Raw genomic sequence first — 22,050 nt, 5'->3', positions numbered from 1 at the left:
TTTTAACAATATTTCACATTAGTTAGATACCAGTTCTAGCGTAAAATACAGGCCGCCGACTGATAAACTTGCGCTGCAATTTGATGGCAATGACCTTAATTGGATTGGGTCACACGTAACCCATTAATTATGCAGACCACAGTGGAACCTGTGTACGTGATCAGAATTGACGCCTCCAACATAATTACCTGCTGTTGTCAGTTGGCCAGGCGGTGAACATCTGAGACTGCTTTAGAAAATCCAACGAGCCAAAAATGATCTATTCGGACAATTGCTGCTGCTGCATAGAGCTGAAGTGCGGCTGCATCCTGATAGTCCTTGTGGAGGTGCTCATCCGGGGGTTGGATCGTTTTTTTGTGGATCGTAAGTGGTTCTCCCAATGTTAGTAAAAAATGAACATAACTTTATTTAAGGCGACACTGTTCTGGGATTTTTCTCGCTCGTGGTGAGCGGGATCTACGTAATCTGCTGCATATTCCTTCTTCTCGGAGCCGTGCTGGTGAGCCTCTGTATTGGCTGGGATACGAAAAGTATCAAATGTTACCTTTTTAGGGGCTGAGGTACTTTCTGTTGCCCTACCTCTCGGTCTCCTGCCTCCGTTTCTTCATTTTGGTTGCCGAGGGCGTGTTTGTGGCTACGGAAGGCATTTTCAATGAATATCTCGTCTTCGATGTTCTCCAGTCCCGTAAGAAGAGTCCTATTTGTATATATACTCTTTGCTTGCCCTAACTCCACTTGCAGTTCTTGGTCTCTACTTTTGGCTGGTGGTCTTCTCCTACTATGACCTGTTGAAGGACACCTGAGTTCATATATTTGTGACTATTTTATTTTGTAAAAAAAAACTTGGATCTGAATTACAAAACAAAATGTTTAACTGAAATATATAAAACCAATGTTCTGAAATTATGCCTCGCACTTGTTTATCATTCAGCCGAAAGCCCTAATGTGAAAATTGAAAGCTTAAGCTATTACATAAACTATCTAATAGCACAAAACTATTACCAAAAGTAATAATGGATTCGCAATCTATACTCCTACAACCATAGAAACAATGTTTTGTAATACAACCCTGTGTGGGATATAAAAATGTTAATATTAAACTAAATATTTTTATGTTTTGCTTACACAGTTATTTGGACCTGTACGCAAATTGAAATGTTTATTATAAGAATTACACAGCATGAAAATAGGATTCAATTGATCTCGAAATTCTGAACGTTATTTTTTTGCAAAATGGAATATTTATTGTACACATCATTATTCAGTAATTTAAAACCTATAAATATTCTCTCTGAATACAATTATACTTGAAATTACTTAATGTTTTTTTTAGACAAATACAAATTATTACTTTCCTTTCGTTTTCCTCCCAATTATCTGCACACAGTCCGTTGTCTGGGCACTGTTTATCATAAAAGTAAAACCTCATTTGTATTCAACAAGTGCTCTCTGATAAATAAAACAAACAGTGAGTGCTGAGCTCATTTCGCACAGAGCAAAGTATCCACATCACTTTGCTGAGATGCTTTGATTGACGTTCATATGTCCAGATATAAGGATCCGTAATGAACTTGGTAATAACTCATATAACGAGACCCCAAGTGAATAAGCAATCTGAAAATTCTCCAAGCACTCGAGATCCGCTTGATTTCGCATTCTCTAAACTCTCTTTAATGGCAGCGATCATAAATAATATTTACATTCATGGGCTGTGGACCTAGGCGACACTACAAACTAGAACTGCTCGACGGTGCGGGGGGCAGGTGGTGCTCCGTACTCCTCCGAGGGGGCGGCGGGCGGTGGGCCGTACTGGGTGGCCGGCTTGGCCTGCTGCTGCTTGTACTTGATGAAGTACACCTCCGGCTTGCTGGGCTCCGTGGGCTCGGGGGCGGGCAGGATGAGGGGCTGCTGCTCCTCGGGCTTCTTCACCAGCACGTAGACCAGGGTCTTGTGCTCATCCTGCACCGGGGGAGGGAGCACCTGTCGCACTGGAGTCGGTGGGTTGGGCGCTTTGATGAAGATGATCTTGTAGTGCTTCTTGGGCACAGCCGTTTGGATGGGCGACGAGGCCGGGTAGAATTCCGGCTCCTCTGGCGGCACATGGACGTACACGTTCTTGGTCACAAGAGCCTCCGAGGCGGCTGGTGGGCCGTAGAAGGCGGCCGGGGGTCCGTAAACTGGCAGCGGTTGGGCCGCCGGAGCCGGAGGACCGTATTCCTTTTGGGGAGCTGGCGGCGGAGGTGGTCCATAGCGGGATCTTGGCGGTTCCGGACGGGCCAAGCAAAGGGCCAGGCTGGCGGCCAGGAGGAGGAGGATACACTGCGACTGCATGCTGATCTTGCTGACGGTTCGACTGCGAATGAAGCTACTGCTGCAGGTCAATCGAGCATTTTATATGAATTCACCGCCCCAGACATTTGTATAACCCCCGCCTTTGCATAATATTTCCGATGGCTTCCCAATCGCGTTACGCGGAGCTCTTCAATCCCCGCCTGCCATCCGCGATGCATACAAATGAGCCGACGCACTGTGCCCATTTCGGTTTCGTTTTCGATGCCCAGTGGACTTGGATTCCGTTTCCGATTCGGATTCGAACTCGGGGATTCGGATTCGGGTGATGAAAACGAAACCAAAGAGGGCACAGGCATGCAGATCGAAGGGAGGGGCCCGTCGTCGTCACGTTCTGTTTGTGGGTCTTCCCGGCCCCTTTTCGGCCAATATTTGCCAAAAACCTACGCCTTAATGGTCGATTGCGATGTTCACTTGTAATTTATTATATAACACGATTGACACGATCGGACATTCCGCTGGTAGGCCAGGGCCGGTCATTGCGATCGACGATCTGCACTTAAAAATGTATGGGGCGCCTGCCTTATCAAAGGGTTACTAACCCATGGACAAGCAGAACCCATCTGGGAAAGACATTTAATAAGCTAGGCCGCTATTCAATACAAGTGAGATGATACACTGTTGCATCAGGTAGATCCAAAAGATCAGGATTACTAGCACATCCAGGTTTCTAAAGGCAGGCCCTTTCGAATATTGATTTCAACAATAATAAAACATTTTTGTATGAATGTTCATGATTACAATTGTTATATATATAAATGGAAAATCCGATAAAAATAGAAATATTCTTCAGTTTTTTACTGATTGTATTAGTAATAAAGCCTACGATTCTCTGCCTTTTCAATCAGTTTTTTACACGTCGATCAAAATTGTAAAATGCTACAGAGATGCTGTTGGTTCATAAAACTACGCAAGGCCTGCATCCTAATTGCCGTGATAGACTTCATCATCAACCTGGTGGTGCTCAACATGTCGGGTCGTAAGTGTCGGATTGTGATTCTTTTTTTAATCTCCCCTGGAAATGCATCCCCATTCCCCAAAATCCAGAGGAGTTTATCGCTCACATTGAACAGGCGGTGGCCATCTGCCACTGCATCGGCTGCACTTTCCTCCTGGGAGGAGCTCTAATCGTAAGTAAGTATCCCCAGTACCAGAAGCTGAACCCATAGCAAACTAACCGCCATAGAGATCGACCATCCTGCTGATGTTTTTTCTCATAACCAGCCTGACCAACTGCATCATCATGTTCGTGTACTGCATCGTCCAGCTGGTGAAACAAGAGCGATACCATGAGATAATAGTTCCTATCTCGTCTATATACATTTGTAAGTGAATATAGTTTGGATCAGCGCTTTCTCTGACAACACCACTTTTTAAGGCTGTTCAGTCTACTTCTGGATAATCGTCTACTCGTTTTATGTTCAAGTAAGAACCCCCGAACAAGTAGTAGATGTTTGAAAAGTACATTAAATTTATCAGATGGTCAGATCTAGATTGCGGTGTCCGCTTAGCCAAGGGCTCAAGATCTCAATATTATTTGAGTTCATTGGAAAACTCTCGATGGTGTATTCAGTAAGCTCAAATGATATTGTATTTATCTTGGGTGAATTTTCAATTCGACCGTTCTCTGTAAAAAAGAAATTGTTGTTTTATTACTCAGTTATCGGTTAAAACTTGTTATTAAGCTAATATAGCAGAATTCGGTGATAATACCCCTTTAAGCCCTGCAACCAATGGGCCAACCGTGCCAAATCCGCAGCTCAATCTCTCTTTTATCTCTTATAAAATAATTTAATAAAGTTCGTAGAATTCATAAAATGTTGATGACAAAAACCAGTTTTGCTCGATGACAAGTCGATTTAAGGCTGAAGATCTTGTCATGCAAGACAAATGACTAGGACATGCCCTTGTTAGTTTCAAACTTCTATCAACAACATCAAGTTTATTGGTGAAAGCCTGATGGTACCTATAATTCAAGATTGTGTATGCATATATATACAACTTTTTATTGTAAAAAATATTCTATGTAACATTTTTAATTAAATCTGAGTGTATTAACCTCTTGGGGGGAAAAATTAAAATGTATACGTACTCCATTTGTACAATTTAGTATTTACAAGTATTTATATATAATATTTATAACTTTTTGTTGTAATTTTAAAAAGAAAACTTAATAAATATTATCTTTGCGATAAGTCATTGGTTCTGACTATATATTTAATAGCGTCGGTTGTTGGAAACTAAGTTACTCGCTGTTGACCAGCTCGAACCATTGCCTCATGGCTTCGCTTAGCACCAGCGGAAGTTGGTTGAGGTCCCGAACTATCACATAGTAGGGGAATGGGAAACTGTCCAGGTAGGAACTTATGTTTACAGATCCATCGGCGTTCACCGCCACGTGCTGCACGTCCATAATGGAATTCTGAAAGTAATAAGAGGTTACAACAGTTCATGGGAATTTTTAGCGCGCACATTACCTTATTGTCCGGATTGTCGATGATAATGTAAACCAAGAAGATGCGCTGCAGTCGCGCCAGCTTGATGGCGTTCCTGACCTTCTGCGCACCCTCGCTGAATATATTCCGTCCATCGCTGAGAATGAGCAAAAGGTTCTCGAACAGACCATTGTCGCCGCCCAAGCCGCTCTCCTCCGCATTGGCAGTGCGTATAAAGTCCAATAGGCCTGCTATTTTGGTCTTGTCCTGTGAGAAATTCAGGGCGTTTACTAAGCGCGGACCGTCGAACTGCTCCGTGTGATTCAATATGATTTGTGGCGCCTCGCCGAAGGATACAATGCTCAGACGGCCGCTCTCCAGCAGCGTCAGCGCCTGCGACACCAAGGATATGGCCTCCAGGGTCAGCGTCTTGGAGTTGTTGTGGTGCATCGACTTGGAGTCGTCTATAGCAATGGTGATCTTGTAGTCCCGCTGCGCTGGCTTTGTGCGTCGCAGCCAGATCTTGTCCTTGCGGAACTGCGATGCGATGTAGGGGATAATTTTCTTCATGTTAATGCGCCTTCCTGTACGGTAGTCGCCCTTTAGCCGTGTACACTTGGTGGGCTCCAGGATTAGGCGCAACTGTTCACAGAGCTCGCGGGCATTCTGGGTCATTCGATTGGAGATGCCCTGCCAGCTCTCGTAATCCTCGTGCTGTGGCTGTGCCTGGCAAAAAAATAACTTTGAGTGTACTCATTTTTATAATCAAAGCGTGGAACTTACTCCTCGGAACGTGGTCAACTGCTGTTGATACTGTTGCCTGAGCTCAATCTGTTCCGCTGAGCTCAGCTCCTCCGCATGCGAGCTCTTGTCCAGAAGTATTTCGAGGCTGTTGAAACAAAAATTTGAATAAATAAGTCCCGGGGAAATTAAGTTAATACCCACTTGCTGTGCGCCGTAGTCTCCGAGCTGCGAGGAACCGTCATGGTGGGCACCACCTCGCCTTCAATCTCCATGCTCTCAGGGTTTTCCAAGCGCTCCTTTGACTTTTCCGTTTTGGATGGCTTGTCCGACTTCTGCTCCGTCTTTTCGGCACCTAGCTGCTCGAGCTGAGTATCGTCTTCAGGGTCGGCGGCTGGCTCTTCGATTTCCATCAACTCGTCCGCATTCTCGGTCTCAGTTTCCTCTTCCTTTGGCGGCTCGTCCTCCTGGTGCTGGATCTTCTTTGACTGCTCTTCGGTGGCATTGTCCAGTGTGGTTTTGTCGCTGTTTTTAGGTTCCTTCACATGCTGATACTCCTCAGCCTCCGCCTGCTCTGTGGGTTCCGGTTTCTCCTGATCCGCTTCATCCGATTCCTTGGACTCCTTCAGTTGGTCAAGTGTCTTAAGTTGCTTTAACTTGTTCTGCTCCGCTTCGCCTGCGATTTATATTATGATTAAGAAGGGGTTAAATGAATATGGAAATTACCTGCTTACCTAAGGAGCGTTCTTCGTTGGTTTGTCCCTGCTTGCGCTTCTCCTGTGTTTGCCTCTCGTTTTTGCGATCCTCCTGAGACACCGTTTCCTGAGTTTCCGCAATGCCCTGATGGCCGCCGTCGTTGGTCTGTTAAATTTATGTTGAATTAGGAGAGAGATGAATAAAATGCAATGGAGACTGAAACTCACATCGTTCTCGGCCTGTCCGACTCCATCCTTCTCCTCGCCCGTCTCCTGCTCATCGAGTTTCTGGTCTTGCTTAATATCCGGGTCCTGGGGTTGCTGCACCTGGTCCGCTGAACTACTCTGGTCGGTCTCCGGCATAGACTGGACATTTTCCTCCTTGCTAGCTTTGTCCTTGGACTGGGAGTGTTGCTCCGGCTTGTCCTCGCGCTTCTCCTCCTCCTTGGTGTCCTCAGGAGTATCCTCCGGCTTTTGCTCATCCTCGTCCTCGAGTTCACCGCGTGTCTGTGTTTCTGGCTCTTCTTTTTCATCCTCGGGTGTGGCATCTTCACCGTCGGCCTGGTCTTCTTGCGCCACCTTTGTTTCTGCACCCGCCTCTTCTTCTTCAGAGTCGCTGCCGTCGCTTTGGGGATCGCCCTCTTCCTCTGCAGCAGGCTCCTCATCAGCATCACCCTCGGGTTCCTCAGCCGGCTGCATATTCTCCTTCATGGCATCAATGTCGAAGGGATTCTCGTCTGTGGGTTGCTCCTCCTGGTCGTCGTGACCCTCATCAACGTTATTCATATCCCCCAAGTCCATTTCCTCGGGCTCTGGCGGCTCCTCCAGCTCGTTGTGCATTGCATTTGTCTGCTCTTCATCCATTTCGGGATCCTTCATGTCGTCAATGTCCTTTGCCTGCTCCTTGCGTTTGTCCTCGCTGCTGGGCTCATTGGTGGCATCCAAGCCGTCCTTCTCGTGCTCTTCCTTACCATCCTCCTTGGCCGCATCGTTCTTTGTGTCCAGGTCGTTGTGCGCATCTTTCTCGTCCTTGCTGCCCTTGCCCTGATCCTCCTCGTTCATCTCGGGCTCCTCTTCCTCCTCAGGCTTCTCTTCCTCATCATCGCCCCAGATCTGGTCGTCCAGCTTTTCGGCTCCCTCCTCCGTTTCGCCCATCTCCTTGTTCAAATCCTCCTCATCTTCAGACTCGCCGCTGTCATCCTCCTCGGGCTTCTCCACATCCTGCATCTTGGCATCAAAATCGTCGCTCATCTCAATGCCCTTCTCCTCCTTGCAATCTGGCTCCTGTTTATCTCCCTCGTCCTTGCGATCCTCCGGCCGCTTCGCATCGTCCAGTTGATCTTCGGACTCGATTTTGTCAGAGGCGTCGTTCTCCCCAGTGCCATCCTCTAGACCAAAGCCTTCTCCATTCTTAGAGTCCTGCTTAGACTGTCCCTCCTCGTCTTGCATTAGATCCGGCGGCACACAGAAGCCCTTGCTGCCGATCTCCACGAAAACGGTCAGCACTATGGACAACATCTTGGCAGAAACCTTGTGGGTAGCCAACTGCTGGAGCAGTAAATAGTCGGCCAGCAGTTGATACTGCTCCAAAATGGGCAGCAGGCCTGTTGCCCGTCTTACACATAGTAACTTATCCTGGTTTTCGGCATTGGAGTGCTTTAGTACCAGGAGTACATTAGAGAGCTTACCGAGCACGCGGGGCAGGCTCAGCTGTTGCCAATCAGAGGACAGTTCCCCAGTGAGGCACTTCTTCAGGTGCTGTTCTTGTAGCGCCTCCTTCGACTCCTGATCCTGCTCCTTTGCTTCGCCATTTTCTTGTCCTTCTTCAGACTTTGCGTGGTGCTTGTAAATCTTCTGCAGCGAGATTAACACACTGTGGGCTATGTTGGCCAACTCTGTGTCCGCATTGGCCAGATCTATGGTCTCAGAGGTAATCTCTGTGGTCTCTTCCTTTCTTAGGCTAGTGAGAAGATCAACTAGTGGTTGCGCCAACGGCAAATGATCATTCTGTCCTACTCGGAGAATTGCCAAGGTCTTTTCAATGTTCTGAAGGATTTGCAGGTAGCTCTTCTGGTAATAATCACACTTTTCGCTGGATAGGAACTCCAGATTAGCGGTGTTCAGCTCGCTTAACAATTTTTGGCTGCTGCTCAGGATCTGTCTACTTAGGTCCTGGAGTTCAATTTGTGGCAAGGGAATGGTTCTCACCAGTAAACTGTTTCCGGAGTTCTCTTTGAATGTGCTCGGAGCACAGCTTAGAAGCAGCTTCCACTGCTTCAGGACGTAGTGAATCTGGCAAAGATTACGTTTTATTTCCGTGGCTATATCTGCACACCTCACGAAGCTCAGCGCCGCCGGGTTATTTTCGGCCTCCGGAACAATTTCAGCTAGTTTACGCAAGCTGTCCAGAGAATTCCTCAGCTCATGCAGCTCTTTGGTGGCTCCGGAAAGCTGCTCCCGCTGCTGTTGCACCAAAAGGAACAGGTCCACAGCAAAGCCCTTGATGCGTTCAATGTTGGGAGGGCCCAGCTCCGAAAGGGGAGTCAACATAATGTTTTGCAGAAGCTTCAGCTTGAACACACTCTTCATGTAGTACAAGTCCAAGTGCTCATCCAACTGCTGGGCACTGGGATGGAGTTTGGGCAGCATCGAGCGAATGGAGTAAGGAGGCAGCTGGAAATCCTCGAACTCGTTGCGCAGCGAGAGTTCTAAAAGTCCACTCTTATAGCTGGCACCCAGTCGATGGAGCATCTTGAAGAGATCCGTGAGAGCCTTGCGCTTTTGCTGGAGGATCTGTTTGGCCTCCTGCTTCTGTTGGGGTCTCTCCTTTGACCGATCAACGTTCAGGGAACGCAGGTGCTCACATCGCTCCAGCTGGCTGGCCAGCAGGTCATCCAAGTCCGTGATGAGCTCGCCGTAGGGTACGTGCCCCAAAGTTTCCTTAACCACATGTCGCGCAGTTCGGAAGTGTTTCTCCAGGCGTTGGAGCAGTGCATTCTCCGACACAAACTCCGCCTGGAGGGCAAACTTCTCCAGCAGCTTCTCGCTGGCCACGAACTGCTGCCGCTCCGTATTAAGATACTTGATTTTGTTGTAGTTCCTCAATCCCTTGCCCTTGTCAGTGCCAAAGGTGTAGTCTTTGGCAGTGGAATCCTTGGGCTGGAATACTTCGGTGATCTTCTCCTGCAGCGCCAGTCGGTATTCCTTGAGGAACTTGTTCAGGTTGCGATGCACACTGGCCACACTGTTGCGCATGCTGAAGTAGCTCAAGTCCTTGCTATAGCTCTGGATTTTCACGAACTCCTTCAACTTCTTTTCGATGGGCAAACGTCGGGATTTCGCCGAGTCTGCAATCTCGCCAGAGAACTGCGAGAAATACAGCTGAAGATTATGAAGCGCCGCAATCAGAGGAGGCAATCCTTCAATCTTGCCGGCTCTCTCCACATTGTGTAGATACAATTCGAATGCGTGGAGGAGTTGCAGACGAATATGGAAATCCCCGTAACAAGAGGCCTCCACAAACTGTCTTAAAATGCGCACCACTTGGGGCAGCTCCAAGCGCTGGGCTTGTCCCAAATCCTGGGCGTCCAGCAATTGCTCCTGGGCAAAGCGTTGCTCCGCAAACTTTATGTCGGTATAGGACTGATCCATTTGCTTTTGATGCAGGAACTGCTGCAGGAGGTTATAGATGAAGAACCAGTAGCGATAGGCCTGTAACTCCACTTGCGCGGCTGTTTGTCCCAGGCAATTGCGCCAGTGTTGCAGCTCCAATCTTGTCCAGCGCTGAACAAACTCGGCTACCTCGATTTCCTCCGACACCAGATTGTTGTTCTTGTGGGCCACTTCATTCCAGAGGGCCAATTTCTGTCTCAGCAGCTGGAATCCCGTGTTAAATCGGACCACAGGGGCATGGGCTGGCAGACGCCGAATGCGTGAGATGACCAGCTTGATGTCAGCTAGGCCAGCGTGCTCAGGATACAGTTCCAGTTGTTCCATCACACGCTTCTCTATCCGCTCCATGACATCCAGACAACTTTGAATTTCACTAATATTTGAATCCTTGTAAAAATCGTACGGGGAACTCGCAACTGCCTCTTCCAATTCAATGTCCTTAAGCTGTTTCTGCTGCAGAGCTAAACCAAAGGCCAATCCATTGCAGGCCCGCTCATCCAGGTTCGATCCCAGAGCTGTCTTGTAGTGGCCATGTAAGTGCGCAAAGACCTGGAAGCGTGCTTGGTAGGGTTCGAGCAGATGGAGCTGCGAGTCCTTCGACGTCTTGGGCTGCTCTCTGTAGTAAACCGGAGTATGCTGGCTCATCACATCAATGAAGTTGCGCGCCAGGAAGGCATAATCCTCTTCAGCCACAATGTGAGCCTGCTTGGCCTTGGCACTGGCCTTCTTGTCCAGTTTCAGAACCTGCTCCAGAGTGGGTTGCGACACGAACTCGGCAAAGTCTTCGTCCAGGTTCGTTGGAAAGTTCTGCTCGATTTCCTGCATCTCGATAAGCTCGTCACTATCGACTCCTCCCTTGGTCTTGGTCACGTAGAGACTCTCTGCCTCCGCTTTGAGTTGACAACGACGCTGCTCCTCCTGCTGCCAGGTCTGGTTGCAGATGCTCAGCGCATCGTCGTAGGCCGCAAAGGTGGTTTCATCGATAACACTGCCCAGTGAGATATAGTTGCTCAGCTCACTCAACTTAGCCTTCAGCAAACGGAAGTACTCATACTCGCTGTGCGGCAGCTCGGCCAGTAATCCATAGAGCCTGCTGTTCCTTATAACCAATGGCTGCTGGGATGGGAACTCAACTATGTCCCCTATTACTTGCTGCAGCTGCTCCGCCTGCCAAACGCTGCCTGCCTTCTGCACTCTGGCAAAGATCACTTTGAGGGACTCCAGGCCAAATCGCATTTGGTTCACGGCGCATTTAATCGGCTCCACAAAATCCTGGTAGTATGAAGAGTACCTGGAGAGAGTGTGGTGGACGAATCTCTGGGCATTGGCTAGCCACAGCTCCAGTTTACCCAACACCTCAGTGCTGCTCTTAAGCTGCGCACTCGTCGCCGCTGACGATCCAGTGAAGCTCTCCCATTCCGAGCTTATAAGCTGGAACAGCCGGTAGAGCGATTCACAATCGCCATTCGAGTGTAGGAAGTGGGTTAGATCCTGTACGAGAGCCGCATACAGGCACTGTTTCGGACGCAAGGCCAACTTCTGCGAAAGCTGCTGCTGTCGCTGGTGAGCAGTCTTTAATCTAGCCTCCAGTTCGCTGTATATCTCCTCGCCAAAGTGCCTGTACTTCATTATGATTTTCATGAAATCATAGGCGGTAGTTAATGTGCTGAGGCAATCGATGTCCTCCGCTATGTATTGGTTCTTTAGGCGATTCTTCTCCACGGGGTCAATCAACGGGGCGTTTGTGAGCAGGCATATCTCTATGGCTCCAACCAGTGCATTAGTTAGTGAAACATCAAAAGCTGTTTTCATGTAGTCCTTCTTGATATCGTCTTTCTGCAGTTGTTCCACCATTTTTTCCAGTTCTTGTGTGCAGCTTTCGAAGCCTTGATTGGGTTTTTGCTCTTTCTGACTTAAGTGCCTCACATATTCCAGTTCTTGCAGCAGTTGACTGGCGTTTTCCTGCGCCTGCAAAAGATTATTAAGCCTTCTGCTATATCTGGAACTCAATAGCTGGGAATTCTCCCAAAGCAAATGGCGTGTTTGCTGCAGGGAGGATCGCCATTCCTGCAGCTCGCTGAGTGGTACCGACCGCAGCTGTCCATTTGGCTGGCATATCAGTGATAAGAAGACGCCGGATAAAGCAGGACCCTGATAACTAAATCGACTGGATATTTCGGTGCCGTCCTCTTCCGAAGGTCCTTGAACGCAATCTAGGCGAGTGGATAGATTATCCAACTGATAGCATTGAATGGAGTTACGATACTGCCTTTGATAAGTGCGTAATCCCTTGTAGCTGCTACCTATGTTTTCCAGCAGCGTTGCAAACTCCTTCTGGTCGTGCAGCTCATTTATTTCCTTCTTGAGTTCAATCCAAGCACTAGTGATATCGGGATGCGAAGCACTCTCGAGCGTCTTTAGGCAGTGCCAAAGATTGCTGTTCAAGGTGAGCAGCTGATCTGTGTACAGGGGATTCACTTGCTCATCGAAGTCTTCACGCACAGTTCCCGTCAACAGGCGCTCCATGAACAACTCTCTTAAGGCAGCGAGTAACAGTTGTGGGGTATTGGTGGGTATACCTTCTGGATTGACATATGCTTCACTATCTTCCGTTTCCAACAGGGCCTTAAGACTATTGATGTCCAACTCAAAATCTAATCCATTTTCTGTATTGTTATCCTGGGTTTCCTTTAGCTTCGTTTGCAGACTTCTAAGACGGGTTCGCAGTGTCTCATTTGGCAGGGTGGCATTGAATTCGAAGGGCTTCAGTTGAAAACCATAAGTGTTTTTGCGCAGGAAAGAGCGCCACTTGTTGGCCTCATCAGATTGAAGTAGCTGCCATCTTTTGAGCCAGGAAGACAAGTCTAAATTGCCATAGCTGGGAACCACAGATAGTATTTTTTCCAAATCCTCCAATTCAGTGTGGAGTTTTATCTATTTGAAAGGAGTAAGAAGGAATTGTAAACTATGTAGAATCACCTTACGAAATAAAGCGATCACTCACCTGTTGATCCAGGTAGTAGGGCTGGAACTGGGTGAACTGCTTCGAATAGATCTTGCAAGATACGTTCAGAGGGCGCCTGGTCTCCTCAATGTACCCTTTGATTTTAAGAACAGTTTCTTGAATGGTAAGCTTCCTCTCAAAGAAACTACGTTCATTGAGTTCCGATAGAGGTCGCAAAAGGTGCTTCTCGAGCCACTGGAAATGGAGCACCAGCTTATGCATCAGTGGGACATGTATCTCATTGTTGTACAGCAGCTTCTGCTGGGCCGTGACCAAGATGCGGTTGAACCAATGGAAACGTGTCACCAGTTCTACATACTGCGGGAGATACAAGTCGGCTTCATCCAAATCCTCTAACAAGCTGATATGTAAAACCTCTAGGAAACTAGCGAGATTCGCCAAGAAATCATTGGAGTACTTTTCAGTCACTTCTTGGTTGAGGAGACCCTGTGAATACTGCAGAGCATTCATTTCCTGTACTGTTGTTACTGAATCAGAGGGTATGTCATTGACCACAAGCCGTGAGAGAAGCAAAGCGCTCAGACTTAAAGGCTTTAGTATAGATAAACCAGTGGAGTAATCACGGAGTCTTGGGAAGAGTTTCCGATTCCAGGGAAGATTTACCAACGTTCCTTCCACATCATAACTTCGTTTCTGCAAGCAAGTGTAAAGACTCCGCGACAACTCTTGGATGGAAGTGTGCTCCGCCAGCCAAGGTTGCAGGTATAAATGTCTCAGTTCTAAATCGCCGAAGGACGATGACTCGTAAAGTATGTAAAGGATGTGACGAATAAGCTGCTGGAGATTTATGTGATTCAGTTTTAGGCCATCTATTTGTTGGAACAGAGCTGCCAACTGCTTTTGGGGAACATCTTCCGCTGAGGATACCTTTAGTAAGACTTTTAGAGCCGCAGCCTGAAGTTTAATCAATGTCAGGGAGTTGAGGTTTCCAGAACTGAGTACAACGTCGCTGAGTAAATCTTCTTGGACAGTGGCATCTTCCTCAAACACTTCGGTCTGTGCCAGCACCACTTCGCGCAGTTTGTTCTGGTAGTACGACAATCCATAGCCCATCAAATCAGTGTTGGCAGAGTATACATACACCTCCATGGCGGCTACGTAAATGGCACGTTTCAAATGATAGCCAATCCTCTTGTAGGCGGCGCTCAGGAAAGCAAACTGAGTAAGGTGCGATATGGAATAGTTATTGAATTCAGTCAGCTGACTTATGCTCTTATGAACTCCCAGGATGCAATCAATGGCCTCCGTTTGGTGCACACCTTGCTCATGGACAAATGCACGCATATCATCCACAGAGTAGTTATCTTTGGATAAGGAGAGCTCCACACATCGGTTGCGCATGGCTCGAGATAGTTCACCATTCTTGGGATCCACGGTTAGAAAAGCACGGAAATTCGTCGACTTGTACACCACCTCAGCGCTATCCTGTGCACTTATTCCCTTCTCAGCGATAAGTAAGCTGCCATTTGGCTCAAATACAGGATTCAGACGATCCAGAACGGCCGAGGAACACAGATTCACGTGCTCCAGCAAGATGAATTGTCCGCACTTTAGAGAGGTCACAATTTGGGAGTCAACCCATTCGAAAGATCCTCCGGTATTTAGGGAGTCTGCCGTTTTAATGTAGGCTTGGAGTAACAGCAGCTGAGACTTGGTTTCTGGCAACTTCTGGATTACCTCAACTTGGCAGTTCTTCGGTGTGGCCTCCAGTCCCTTAACGAGTTTTCCGAGAGCTCCCAAGCGCTCGCTGAACAATGCTAGTTCGTCCAATACACTGTGCTGTTGGGACTCTAAAAGAATTTATAATATAAAATATGTTTGTCCATATTTAAAGATATCCACCTACCTGCTGTCACTTTGGCAAGCTTATTATACCTGCTCCAGTTGTTCCACAGCTTCTCCACAAACTCGGACTCAATCTGCAGTACGAATGCGCGTTGAACACAGGCGAAGACTAGCGTCTCTACCTTCTTGTAAATTACTTCCAAATGACGGTTCAAATCAATCTAATACAAAAGAGCAGAGTTAGTAAGGAGTAAATTATATATTAACTTCATAATCTCACCTGCTGGAAACTACCAGTTACGGAGTCATCAATAATATCCGTGTTGCACAGACGATTGGACAGCACGCAGAGGGCATCGATCAACTTGGTCTTGCCACTATCCGTTGATCCGCACAGCAGTATGGGTTTCTCCATGTGCACAGCCTCAACGATTTGCTTGAGCAGCTGCCTCTGACTGTCCAGCAGCAAAGGAGCTTGCTCCTGTCGGGTGACCAAGTCCAGCACATCGGCTTGTTCACGCTCCAACACCACGTCGTTGAGATAAACCTTATCTGCTGTCCAATAAAGAGCCACATCGTCTGAAATCTGATTCAGCTCATCGGCATCGCATTGGAAGACTGTTGAAAAAACATTTCGAATGTACAATTTATCCTGATCGCAGCGCATTCTTTGGTAGTAGACCAACTGCATCCTCTCGTAGAGAGTTAGCAAAAAATCCTTGAAAGCGGACGCAAAAGACGATGGTGCGGATGCCAAGATGTACCCAGTTTGGGGGTTATGGAGCAGATCGCACCACCGCAGAATATCACGTAGGTTGAATTCGTAGGGACCTCCTTTGTATCCGAACTCCATGGAAGCCACTCCACGATCGAGTTGCTCGGAGAAACGCACCAGGCGAGCGGCCAAGTCGAAAGAATTCGAAGCTCCAGAAGTTCCATTTCCGGAGTATATTTCAAAGAGATTACCTCCAGTTTCGTTGCGCAACAGCTTCAAGAAATATTCACATAGCTGATCAAAGTACTCGCCGTACTTCGCGTCTACCACATGGAGCAGATCCTGGGTGGACAACTTGCGCAGATAAACTTTGGTAAAACGATTTAGGAAGGACTGGGGTAATCCCTTCCGACCACCGCCTTGCTTCAAAGGGTTTTGGCAGGCAAAAATGCGCGTCGAGCCAGCCAAATGGAAGCTTTTGTTCAATTCCGGAATGTAGACTTCTCCACGATGATCCAGCACCGCGTTGAGACCCTCCAGTACGGATTGTGGGGCTAGATTTAGCTCGTCCAGCAGAATCCAGGTGTTCTTTGCCTTCAGCGCATCCAAAAGTGGCCCATCGCGCCACACGAAACTGCCTATTTGGCGGTCAGAAGATGATGTACTTGATTCCAGCAAGTTATCCTCGGCAGGCAAATCGGTTCCAAACAGATCCGCCAAATCGGTGTGTTCGCAAAGATTAATTCGCACAATCTGGTAGCCAATGGCAGCCGCAATACTCTCCACAATAGATGTCTTGCCCACTCCAGGTGGACCCTCCAGAAGGACTGGCTTTTGGAGTGAAAGTGCGGATAGCAGACGGAATAGATTCTGCTTGGTAGTGGGCGCATCGAATAAGAAATCTTCTTTAGACGGCGTTAAGCGCTCCTGGTTTACAGCTATGAAAAATGGACGAATTCCAAAGCGATAATCATCCAGCTGGACTTCAACTCCTCGTTTCTGGCTCACTTCCTCTAGGGTAAACTTTTCATTCAGGATGAAGCCCGCCTGCTTGATGGCCTCTTTGACTATGCTGGACTTAAGCAGCTCCACCTGCTCCTGTGACTCATGCGGCAGCATTTCCAGTGCATCCAGAAAGATAGTTTCCAAGCCAAATATTGCCTGCTCTGCAAAGCTTAGCTTGCTATTGCTGACCATGTAATTGGCCCAGGCCAAGATGTCGCGCACCGAGAACTTAAACTTCTCGTTGGTATCGCGAATGTGGAGCACTATTTCCACCAGGTACTCGGCCACTTTATGGCTGTTGATCACCTGGCCTTCGTGCTCCTTTTGGCGGCTCATGCAGTTGTAGGCAATCTCAATGAGGTCCTCCTTGTTGTCAGAGGGCAAGCACCAGACCTCGGTGAAGCGATTCCTTAGGGCAGGCGATAGCTCCTTCTTACCGAAATCCCCGCCGGGATTCATGGTGGCCAGGAACTGGAAACCCGGTTTGGCCTGCACCACAAAGTCGGGATTTGCATCCAACTCTGCGATGCCGCCCTTCTCAGCCAGCAATACCGTTCGTTCCGTTTCTAGGATGCAGTTTAGACGCTCCAACACCGAGTCCTCAGCAAGGGAAATCTCATCGGCCATAAAATAGGAGCCCTCTTGCATAGCGTATATCAAGGGACCATCGGCCCACTCGAATAGTTGAGTCGATTCCTTGCCACGACAAGGCCGCAATCCTCCCAGAAAATCCGCTCCTTCGGTGTGCATGTGACAATTGAGGATACGCAGCTGGACATCCGCTATGCTGGCGAGGAGCTGGCACACGGTGGTCTTTCCACATCCTGTGGGTCCAACCAGTAACACAGGCTCATCGAACTCCAGAGCCTTGGCGGTAACCACAGCCATGCGTGTCATATTGCGAGTCCAAACGATGTCTCCTCGCAGCTTAAAGTTTCTTATGGCATCAAGGATTTTTCTACTCACCATGGAGGAGCTTTCCCTTTCGGTGTGGATATCAAACAGTAGCTGGAGATCCACTTTCTTGCGGAAGTTGGAGAACAGAGTCGTCTCTATAAGCTCATGTTCGTCCTGCGAACGCACTTTTGAGGACAACACCAGATAGCCCTCCTCAACTAGATGCTGGTTCCAGTCGTACTTTGTGTCCTCATGCAGGGACTTATCTGCATGGGTATATCGGTTGCCCCAGCGGAAAAGATCACGCAGAGTGAAGACCTGCTTGGAGGTATTCTGACGATGTTGCTGCAGTTGAGTCATGCAATGCACCATCTTGCGGGCATACGTGGGTGGTATGAAGCAACGCTTCTCCAGAATGGTCTCCAACTCTCCACGTGGTATGTCAGCAAAGTGGAGCTCTATGAAGCGATTCTTGAATGCACGGGACAGGGTCTTCCTTCCGCCATAGAGTCCTGGAGGATTCTGAGTCGCAAACAACATGAAGTTGGGATGAGCCTTCACCAGGGTCTGGGTCTCAGCAATGTAGAGCTCTCTGTTGTCATCCAAAACTCGATTGAGAGCCTCCAAAATGTCCGTAGACGCGAGATTAAGCTCGTCCAGTATAATCCAGTAACCATGACGCATGGCCTGCACCAGAACGCCCTCTTTGAAGGTTAACTTGCCATCCAAATCCGCCGCATAGGTGCCAATATACTCCTGAAGATCCGTGTGCTCATGGTTGTTGATTCGCAGACATCGATTTCCACTCCTCCTGGCCACGTAGTCAATCAAACTGGTTTTACCTGCACTGGTGGGTCCCTGAAGCAAAATCGGCAGCTTGCCAATCGAGATGATTCGAGCCAAATCCTTCAGGTTCTTCTTAACACTTTCCGTGAGGATGTAGTGAGTGCAGGGCTGCGGTTCCAAGTTGCCCGGCTGAATCCAGTAGCCCTCGAAGTCAAGGTAGTTCTCGCCCAACTGGGGCAACTGCTTGCTCAAAACGGCTTTGACATTCGACAGCAACGCATTCTGGATGAGAAGTAGCACCACATGATGCGAATCTGGATCTAACTGGGTCAGAAAACTGAGGCAGAAGCTCTCATACAGATTTCTCTCGATGGAGCCGCAAAAATTTCGCGCGCAGATGCGCAAGCTACGGCAAAGTGTACGCAGGGAATATACGGGACGATTCCCGAGGCCATCATTTAACTGCAGTTCGGACAGCTTCCGCAGGGATTTGTACAACTGAACTATGCTGTGCACCGACTTCCTTTGGATTCCAGTATTGGCCAGATAGTCGCTTACCAGCAAACTCAAATCCGCATCCGTTGTGAGTTCATCCACAAAGAACTCCGTGAAGCGGTTACGTATGCCGACCGGCAAATCCTTCTTGCCAATGTCCGTGTTGGGATTCATACAGGCGAAGATGCGGAAGTCCGGATGCCGTTTTACGGGCGTGAAATCACCGCGTTCCAAGAGCACCACAGACCCCTCTGGTTCAAGGATGGTTGATAGACATTCCAGCGTTTCCGCCGACGCCAAGTTGATCTCATCCAACAACACCCAGTCTCCATTGCTGATGCAGTTAACCAGAGAGCCGGGTATAAAGGCAAATGATATGTTAATGCTCTTGTCCAGCTGCATCTGGAGCTTCTGCAGCTTTTCCCGCAGCGTCTGCCAGCGGGGTAGCTGCTTATTCCGCTTTAGTTCCGGATTCTTGGCCACCTGTAGGCAGATATTGAGCATGGTTCGGATGATCACAGCGTGCCGGCCACTGTTGTAGTGGGTGGCGAATAGGCGCAGGAACTGAAAGTTCTTCTCCTGATTAAAAGTTTCGCTCAGTAGGTACTCAAATTCATTCCTTAGTGGAGCCAGAACGTAGTTCAGTTCGACTGGTTTGAAGCCTCCAACCAAATCCGACACATCCGACTGGTTGTTCATGTTGACCACCACCAGTTTGTGTTCCGTTCGCTCGGCGAGGTATTGCACTGAAGAAGTCTTACCCACTCCAGTTTCACCCACTAAAAGAACCGGCTCCGAGTGGCTGACACAGACGGCGATCCGCTCCAGGATGCAGCTGGCTAGTCGAGTGAACGAAAAGGTGGTTCGTTTGTTTTCGATTTTACCAATTGCCCTTCGTGTTTGCTGCGTTAACTTCTGTCGCTTGAGGTCCTGCTCCGATGTATCCTCGTTCTCACTGTTTTCCAACTCCGTTTTGGCCAAAAGGCTTGCTCTTCCGATCCTTATGTGCTCCAGGCCGAATTCCACATCGGGTTTGTATTCATTTGCGAAATGCTCACAACGAGAACGGATGATGCCCAGCTTGGCGCCGATGCTTGTGATCAGGGCGATCTTTTCTTTGCTTTGCGGCAGATATGAGCAAAACACATCCACTGCGTTTTGGAAGACAAAGTAAGCACACTCCGAGCTGGTCGACGAGAACTGTGCGTTGGAGCGATGGCAGAGTTTCACCAAGTCACGGGTGGACACCAGTCTGCCAGAATTGGGAGTTGAAGAAAGCGAAACTTGCTCGAAGGGCAGGGCCACATATTGCTCCGTGTTGTCCGCCTTGTCGCCCGATTCCTGCTGCCTCAAGTTATCCGCGGATGTGTGGTGCCCACTGGAGAAGGTGAGGAAGACATCCACAATCCGATTGGACACTGTAGCCAGCTTGGGATAATTTATGCTAACCACTTTGCAGAGTTCATTGCGGGAAAGTGGTAAAATATTGATGGTATAAAGATACTTTTCCAACAGCGAGTACAGCGACTTTTGACTAGAGTTGCTGGCTGATTTGTTGGTTCTAGGGAATTGAGAAGATACATTAAATGAAAGTGCATGTTTGATAGACTATTTTCTTACCGCACTGTGACAAACAGCTGAAAACCAGGCTCTATTTTCACGGAATCACGAAAGCCGGGAACACTTAGGCATTTACGCTCCAAAAGGCTACTCAGAATGGTATAGGTGTCTTGGGTGGCGGCATCCAAATCCTCCAGCAACAGCCAGTAGCCATGCATGACGGCCTTTAAGAAAAAATTTGAGTTGGCACAAGGAATATATGATTAATTTTGTTATCTCACCTGCGTCAGAACACCAGGCAGCCAAACGAACTCGCCCGGCACATCAGTGCAGCGATACTGGCCCAGTAACATTTTGCTATCGGTCTGATCTCCAAGCTGAATGCGTAAAAATCCATTCTTCTGACTCGTCTCGCCCAAGTCCAACAGTTCCTCCAGCGGCAACTCCTCCAGTTTTCGCTTGCTCCCCGTCGTCTTTGGCTTTCTTTTAGGTGCCAGGAGTTGCTCGTCCTCCTCGGCTGCCTTTAAAGCCTTCTCCCTACTTGCAATCTCATTTGGCTTGGGGCAAACGCGTCCAGTTTTGCGGGCCAGATACTCAATGAGCGTGGTCTTGCCACAGCCCACGGGTCCTGAAAGGCAAATGGGCTTGGCAGCTGCCACGCCTAGGGCAATGCTCCGTAGATTAACCACAGTTGAATCCACCTTCACAATGCGATCGTAGCAGCCATCGGTGCTGGCATAGAACTCCAGGTTCTCCTTGTTGAAAGTGGGCAACAGAACGCCCTCGATGTTGGTCACAGCCTGATTGATTTTCTGCAGCGGCAGGCGAAGCAGTTGATCGGCATCGTCTGGTTTGTAGCTGCCAACCGAGCTCCTGGCTGTTGTCCATGCCTTTTCCTTTTCGTGGTCGAACTCCAGACGTGTTTTTGTCGATATTTGCTCGTTCAGGGCGTTAAGCTGGGTGGCGCTCATGTTTGTGAGCATGGCCATGATGTGGTTGCAGTACAGCTGCACCTTAGGGTTGGATGACTTGTGTGTGTAGGTGGCTATAAAGCTGGACCAGTCCCAAAGCTCGCGGAAGTAGGGTGTATCACTTTTCAGCAACTGATAGCAGCATGTGATGAGCTCCAGTTCCTCCAAATGGTCGGTGTGATTGCCATTCTTTAATTTCTTACTGGGCATACTGTCGTCGCTCTGGTTTTGTTCAAAGGGAGCTGGCTTGTCGTGGAAGTAGCTCTTGGCAAATCTGAAATTGGAATGGTTGAGAAACTGTTTTGGGAGCAAAACCATGAGGGGCACCAACCTCTGAGCATCCAGGGAGAAATCCATGAGCTTGGCCAGCGCGGCGCACTCCAGCTGATACTGGTGGAAGCTTTGACCAGCGGAATCCCAGCGCAGCGACATGGAGAGGAGGAGGAGGAGCTGCTCCTCAAAACTCACGGCCACGCCCACCGTGTAGGCGGGCAGCGGCAGTTGCTCGCTGAGTGTCCGGAACAGGCGCTCCACATCTTGGGGAACGTATTTCTAGAGTGCACCAAAGAGCTGGTATGGTGATTCTTTGTTAAAAGTAATAAAACTTACCTGCTTCTTGATAAACTTCTGTAATCTTTGGGCGAACACGTTGTCTTCAGACTCATTTGCAGTTAGCTCCAGCAGCCGCTGGGCGCCCAGCCGCAGCTTGCTGGCATTCACCTCCATCTCGCCAGGAAGCACTCAACCGTGTTCTAGGCAGTAATCCAATATAATTTCAGCTTTATCCTGTTAAATTGCAGCAAAACGTCCCGGAACGAAGATCCAAACACGCGAATTCAAAACACGTGCAGCACAGACGGTCAGCGTTGCCAGCCAGTTGCCGGGGGCCATCTGTTTGGCTTGGTCTGGCAGGGCTGGT

General features: G+C 48.5%; 4 protein-coding genes across 12 annotated transcripts; 2 read left to right on the top strand and 2 right to left on the bottom strand.

The window, feature by feature from the left end:
- Positions 1-100: 100 nt before the first annotated feature.
- On the top strand, positions 101-903 carry LOC108029998 (uncharacterized). The gene is made up of 4 exons (XM_017102513.3): positions 101-363; positions 414-499; positions 553-685; positions 742-903. Exons 1-4 carry the CDS (start codon positions 255-257, stop codon positions 801-803), a joined length of 390 nt encoding a protein of 129 aa, XP_016958002.1. The 5' UTR covers positions 101-254; the 3' UTR covers positions 804-903.
- A 745-nt stretch (positions 904-1,648) lies between these two features.
- On the bottom strand, positions 1,649-2,361 carry LOC108029964 (uncharacterized). The gene has a single exon (XM_017102467.2). The coding sequence runs from the start codon at positions 2,329-2,331 to the stop codon at positions 1,735-1,737; it is 597 nt and encodes a 198-aa protein (XP_016957956.1). The 5' UTR covers positions 2,332-2,361; the 3' UTR covers positions 1,649-1,734.
- A 790-nt stretch (positions 2,362-3,151) lies between these two features.
- LOC108029990 (uncharacterized) lies at positions 3,152-4,035 on the top strand. 9 transcript variants are annotated; one of them, XM_050888289.1, is made up of 5 exons: positions 3,152-3,328; positions 3,397-3,479; positions 3,536-3,674; positions 3,737-3,774; positions 3,829-4,035. In XM_050888289.1, the coding sequence occupies exons 1-5, from the start codon at positions 3,226-3,228 to the stop codon at positions 4,018-4,020; spliced, it is 555 nt and encodes a 184-aa protein (XP_050744246.1). In that variant the 5' UTR covers positions 3,152-3,225; the 3' UTR covers positions 4,021-4,035. The 9 variants fall into 9 exon arrangements, 6 of the variants coding, with proteins under 6 accessions (XP_050744246.1, XP_050744245.1, XP_016957992.1 ...); XM_050888288.1 differs by having other exon boundaries at positions 3,153-3,328; positions 3,728-3,774; XR_007764136.1 differs by having other exon boundaries at positions 3,154-3,328; positions 3,397-3,483; positions 3,728-3,774; positions 3,829-4,012.
- Positions 4,036-4,174: 139 nt separating this feature from the next.
- On the bottom strand, positions 4,175-21,997 carry LOC108030089 (midasin). Its single transcript, XM_017102726.3, has 13 exons — positions 21,741-21,997; positions 21,463-21,683; positions 20,442-21,405; positions 20,221-20,384; positions 14,983-20,161; positions 14,764-14,923; positions 12,897-14,707; positions 6,449-12,826; positions 6,260-6,386; positions 5,730-6,201; positions 5,568-5,673; positions 4,827-5,510; positions 4,175-4,771 (listed from the first exon to the last, which is right to left on the bottom strand). Exons 1-13 carry the CDS (start codon positions 21,855-21,857, stop codon positions 4,595-4,597), a joined length of 16,560 nt encoding a protein of 5,519 aa, XP_016958215.1. The 5' UTR covers positions 21,858-21,997; the 3' UTR covers positions 4,175-4,594.
- Between the last annotated feature and the right edge of the window lie 53 nt (positions 21,998-22,050).

Source organism: Drosophila biarmipes, chromosome 2R, assembly GCF_025231255.1.
Source record: "Drosophila biarmipes strain raj3 chromosome 2R, RU_DBia_V1.1, whole genome shotgun sequence".
Taxonomy (NCBI): Eukaryota; Metazoa; Arthropoda; class Insecta; order Diptera; family Drosophilidae; genus Drosophila; species Drosophila biarmipes.
This window is presented reverse-complemented; position numbering and strand designations above follow the sequence as displayed.

Bases quoted from the DNA above. Each gene is read 5' to 3' on its own strand.
- LOC108030089 (XM_017102726.3), bottom strand. From the start codon at position 21,857: ATGGAGGTGAATGCCAGCAAGCTGCGGCTGGGCGCCCAGCGGCTGCTG. The intron at 21,684-21,740 runs GTAAGTTTTATT...GGTGCACTCTAG, and splicing joins AGAAGTTTATCAAGAAGCAG to AAATACGTTCCCCAAGATGT. The intron at 21,406-21,462 runs GTTGGTGCCCCT...TTCCAATTTCAG, and splicing joins TTCTCCCTGGATGCTCAGAG to ATTTGCCAAGAGCTACTTCC.
- LOC108029998 (XM_017102513.3), top strand. From the start codon at position 255: ATGATCTATTCGGACAATTGCTGCTGCTGCATAGAGCTGAAGTGCGGC. The intron at 500-552 runs GTGAGCCTCTGT...TTACCTTTTTAG, and splicing joins TTCTTCTCGGAGCCGTGCTG to GGGCTGAGGTACTTTCTGTT. The intron at 686-741 runs GTAAGAAGAGTC...CTCCACTTGCAG, and splicing joins CTTCGATGTTCTCCAGTCCC to TTCTTGGTCTCTACTTTTGG.
- LOC108029964 (XM_017102467.2), bottom strand. From the start codon at position 2,331: ATGCAGTCGCAGTGTATCCTCCTCCTCCTGGCCGCCAGCCTGGCCCTT.
- LOC108029990 (XM_050888288.1), top strand. From the start codon at position 3,226: ATGCTACAGAGATGCTGTTGGTTCATAAAACTACGCAAGGCCTGCATC. The intron at 3,329-3,396 runs GTAAGTGTCGGA...CCCAAAATCCAG, and splicing joins GGTGCTCAACATGTCGGGTC to AGGAGTTTATCGCTCACATT. The intron at 3,675-3,727 runs GTAAGTGAATAT...CCACTTTTTAAG, and splicing joins TATCTCGTCTATATACATTT to GCTGTTCAGTCTACTTCTGG.